Below are 4569 nucleotides of genomic sequence, written 5' to 3'. Positions count from 1 at the left end.
GTCCTGCAGATGTCCTCCCTACATCTAGCAGATCTGAGCCAACGCTATCTTCTGAGTTAACTTCAGGAGAACAGGAAACCTCGACAGCAACGGAAATCTTTGTATTTAGAGGTGGTTTTCTTGACAAATGAGCAACTCTATTTTCATCTGAAATACAAAGTTCCCCGTCCGGGGAACTTTGTATTTCAAAGGCGCCTGTGAATGTGCCCTTCAGAGGACTCTTCTGTAAGGAAAGTGATGGGACCAGCRAAACCAAARCTTTGGCTGTCACTTCAGCCACAGCTTTGGCTGCGAGATCAGCTGCAGACAAATCTTCCCCAGYCGGGTTAGATTTTTCTGCGACTGTCTCACCCTCACGGTGTACCGTCGTCTCCGRACAAACCTCCCCAGCCGGGTCGGTTTGTCCGGAAACAGTACCGTCATCCTCTGTACCGTCTCGTACAGAGGATGAGATGGAGTCCGAGGTCCCAWCATCCAACGCCTTTTCAGAACAAACCTCCCCAGCCGGGTCGGTTTGTTTTTTGGAACTGGATGGAAATCCTTTCCAAAACAGATCGTCCTCTTCATCCTGATGGTTTTCTTCTTCGCAASCCTTYCCTGGAAAAAAACGATCGCACACTTTCTTCATCCCAGTGGTCACGGCATATCCAATGCCCCAACCAACCGGGAAAATCAGGGGAACAAGCGCCGTCGCAAAACTAAACATTGTTGCTCTACACAAATCTGAAACTCCAAGAACTTTCTAGATCCTGACTGATGACTGATGCTTAGAGATTCCAGCATTCAAGCATTAGAACTTCTTTGATCTACTGTGATGTACATTATGTCATCTATGACCTCATCAGTGAGCTCACTGGACTTCTGGCACAAGTCTTGCTTCTGATTGTTGCTATGGAAATGATCACCTCAGCTCTGCATGACTCAAGCTGACAAATATTTAAAATAAAACGTTATACTTTTTATTTATTTAACATGRAGAGATTAATAGATTTGTATATGATTTAATTTTTGCTTTTGTAGTTTTCCATACCTGCTGTGGTATAAATGTTCTGAAGCCTTTTATYCACTATTATTTTTAATTACTATTAATTCATTRGGWTTATTCATGTATTAATCATTGCACAGTGCTAGGAACAGTCTGTGACTTATTATATTTATTTGTATTAATTTTTGCAGATAATTTAATGCTGTGACTATTTTACCAAACATAAGAAAAAAAACCAGAAGAGCAATCTAGGCATGCACTTATACATAATTTTATTAAGGTCCAGAACCTAGAAGTTCTTGACTTGCGTCATTCAGGAGCCTTGGGGATAAAAGGGCTTCATGATTGTATTTCAAAGGCAGATTTTAAGAACAACTCAGAACAAACTCGCAAGAGTTTGGGTCAGGTGCTATTCCGGGATGTAGACGTGTGTAGGAATCTCCACGATTTCAGTAACACAGAGTAGCATGCCTTAGTAGGTGTATGTGTATGTGTGTGTGTGTGTGTGTGTGTGCGTGCAAGTAAAATGCTTGTTACCTTTCTGTGCACAATAATGTGCATTATCATTTGTGATAATAGTTTATTTATTCATATTTTTGTCATAGGACCCCCAAGAATTTAAAACTACTTTCACCCCTGATCATAATCCCAACCTATCCCACATCTCAAATTATTAAAAATGTCTGCTTTATTTGCAAAACCACTGATCTAAAATTATTCTTAGTTTGTTCACTGAATTCAATTATCATTCTCAGTTAATTAAATTATGAACCTACTAACTAGAAACATGAAAGAAACATGGAGAAACAGGATGCAGTTTTTATCCTCTAGCATGGAACACATTTTCAGGGAACTGCAAAAATGTTGAAACACTGAGTTCCTTTTACAACCAAAAGTGCCATTTTGCCTCAGTCCAGCTAAATAAAATTTGTTTAGAGCCACTACTTTTGCCTGATCTTTTAAAAACAGAGTAGCTGTATTTTATTTTGAGTATTCACTATAAGAATTCTGTCATTTTTGAAGAACCACTGCTTTATTGCTATAGTTAGGTTTTAAAGAAAAATATCAAACGCATAAATAAGAAAAAAAGCAAAAATCAAAGTTTTTGTATGAGATGTCAATATTTGCGGAAAGCTGTGTAAAAATAAAACTACAAGTAAAAAGTAAAGTGGCTTTTTCTAATTACCTACAGTTGAGAAAATCAAATGCATTTATTATATGAAACAAACATGAAACCTATTAAAACCGTCATTTGTTAAAATTAGTTGGCTCTTTATCATTTATCCAAAACTATTAAAAGCCAGGGTGAAAGATCCAAAGAGGTTGCAGACGTCCGTTTAAAGCAACGTAAAACCTCACTTGCCAGAGTTGCCATTGATAAATAATACCTGTAAAATGATACATTTTAGTCTGTCTTTCAGCTTTTTATTTCTTTACTTTGTTGGGCCACTGCAATGCATTGTGTTTTTGTTTAATGTTTTCTTCACGTAAAACACTTTGAATTGCCTTGGTGAAATGTGCTGTACAATTAAACTCGTCTTGCCTAGAATAATAGTCACTGCCTGGATAAGAAAATGGAAAAGCATAACAAAAAAAGCAAACTTGTAGGCTTCAGAGCAAAGGCTTAAAATTAACTCATCTAAAGGTAGCTAAATATTTAACCAATTTAAATGATTAGGAACATTAGAACAAAAGACATTTATTTTTATTCTCTTTGAGATTTTATTATTTGAATGACTGAAATCAAAGCATTTTATTGTAAAAGAAAAAAACATTTGTGCTGTATAAAACAGACTCGAGGAAGTCAACATAACATTTTCTTCCATATTTAATAAGAACTGTGTCTTCAGAGCAAGATTTGTGACTTATTAAGCATCATGTGCAAGTCACATGAAGCCATCAACCCCAATTACTTGGCCTTTTCACCACTAACACTCTATGAGACCAAAATTAAGTAATCTCTTTCTTTTTCTGATAATCATTGGCTACATGATGTATTTTTTTAAATTAAACAATATAAACAAACCTTAATGTCAAATTACCAAAATATAAAATATATGCTGAAATTAGCATTCATCTATGGAGAGTTTATTTTTGATGTTTGCCAGCAATGAGCCATGGGTTGAAAACCATCTTAAAAGACTCCAAGCAATTGCAAAGAAATGTATATGGACATAAGGATCACTCCAAAATATCCAATGTAGCCAAAGGCACCATTCATCCGCTTGCCTGGATCTGGGAAGAAAGAAAGAAACAAAATAATGTTGTCCAATAAGATCAGACAAACTAAAAAGTATTTGTTTTAAGAACATGGCGAGTCAACTGCTGTAGATTCACATATCTTTATCAGATGTTCTGATTTTTTCATGAATAACCTTTTGCCTAGGTGGTATCTTATGTAAATAATTAAACAAAACTAGGTGAGGAGCAACACATTTTGCAAGGTATTGGCTGAATCTCTGTACAGACTAGGCAACACCCTCTTCTGGTGAAATGAAAAAGGCAGGGGTGTTTGGGGGTGGCGGTCTTACCTCCAGTGTAGTATCCCCATGCATAGAAGAACCTACTGGTCACCCAAATAGCACCCAGCACAGATGCAGATAACTAGGAAAGCACAGACAATAGAAATCAGAGTCCACATAAGTAATGCAAGTAATGTAAAAATAAATAAATGAATAAGTTTATGACATCTGGAGAAAATACGGCCATCACTGCGACACCATATCTTTCGCAATCGGGGGAATTGGGGTCAAAGACCACATGATGATTGGCTGTCGTGTCGTTGTTCTATGTACATGGAAATAAATACACGAATAAATACTGATTAAGTAAATAAAAATTGATAAATACCGGATACACAAAGGCTGCAATTGTTTGGAAAACGAGCCACAGTGGGTACACCTCCAATGTGTTCTGGTGGGCTCTCTGGATGCAGTTGAACATTTGGTCCTTGTCGCTGTACATTGCGGGATACTGTAAAATAAACAAGTAGTTGCATTAAAAACGTTTTCAAAGAAGTTGTAGGAGCGTCATAAATACTTTAGAGACTTCTCAATCTGAATCAAGATACCTTCACTTGGTATTTCTTCCTGGCCCCGACAACCTTTGCTGCCAAATATTGCAGCATAATCCAGCTATACAGGTAAGTTAATATCACATATCCGTAGCAGGATGGCACCTTAGCGAGCATGTTCATCTTGAAGCAGTTTATGGACTGCGTGCAGCTGTCTGAAGACGTAGAACAGGAAGTTAGCTAGTGTTCACTCGGTGGTTAAATCAGCCAAAAGCTGCAGACATAGAAGAGTAGAAGCTGCAACGGGTTCGTTGCGCTGTAGAAACCACACGGTAGCTCGTCCGCCATATTGTGAGTGGCAACTGCTCCTTGAAGACCAAAACCAACATTTGAAAATAAAACACTAAGTATAACTGTATCACTTTATTATCGGCCCCGTTGAAAAAAAATCTGAAAGTAACTGCTCTTAATATTATAATATTGTGCAATAAAAACTGTATAAACTGCAATTTTATAAATTTTATGATCTCTCTCTCTCTCTCTCTCTCTCTCTCTCTCTCTCTCTCTCTCT

General features: G+C 37.2%; 1 protein-coding gene across 1 annotated transcript in view; it reads right to left on the bottom strand.

Moving 5' to 3' along the window:
• Window positions 1-2795: 2795 nt before the first annotated feature.
• Window positions 2796-4569, bottom strand: part of mgst3b (microsomal glutathione S-transferase 3b) — a 2276-nt gene continuing 502 nt past the window's right edge. The window contains exons 2-5 of the mRNA XM_008399606.2: window positions 4056-4213; window positions 3836-3958; window positions 3517-3589; window positions 2796-3220 (exon numbers count right to left, since the gene is read on the bottom strand). Coding sequence (XP_008397828.1) covers window positions 3120-3220; window positions 3517-3589; window positions 3836-3958; window positions 4056-4213 — 455 coding nt within the window. The 3' untranslated portion in view covers window positions 2796-3119. The remainder of the gene's footprint in view (window positions 3221-3516; window positions 3590-3835; window positions 3959-4055; window positions 4214-4569) is intronic.

This window comes from Poecilia reticulata, linkage group LG22 (genome assembly GCF_000633615.1).
Source record: "Poecilia reticulata strain Guanapo linkage group LG22, Guppy_female_1.0+MT, whole genome shotgun sequence".
In the NCBI taxonomy this organism is placed as follows: Eukaryota; Metazoa; Chordata; class Actinopteri; order Cyprinodontiformes; family Poeciliidae; genus Poecilia; species Poecilia reticulata.
Note: the sequence above shows the minus strand (reverse complement) of the source record. Positions and strands in the feature narration are given on the sequence as shown.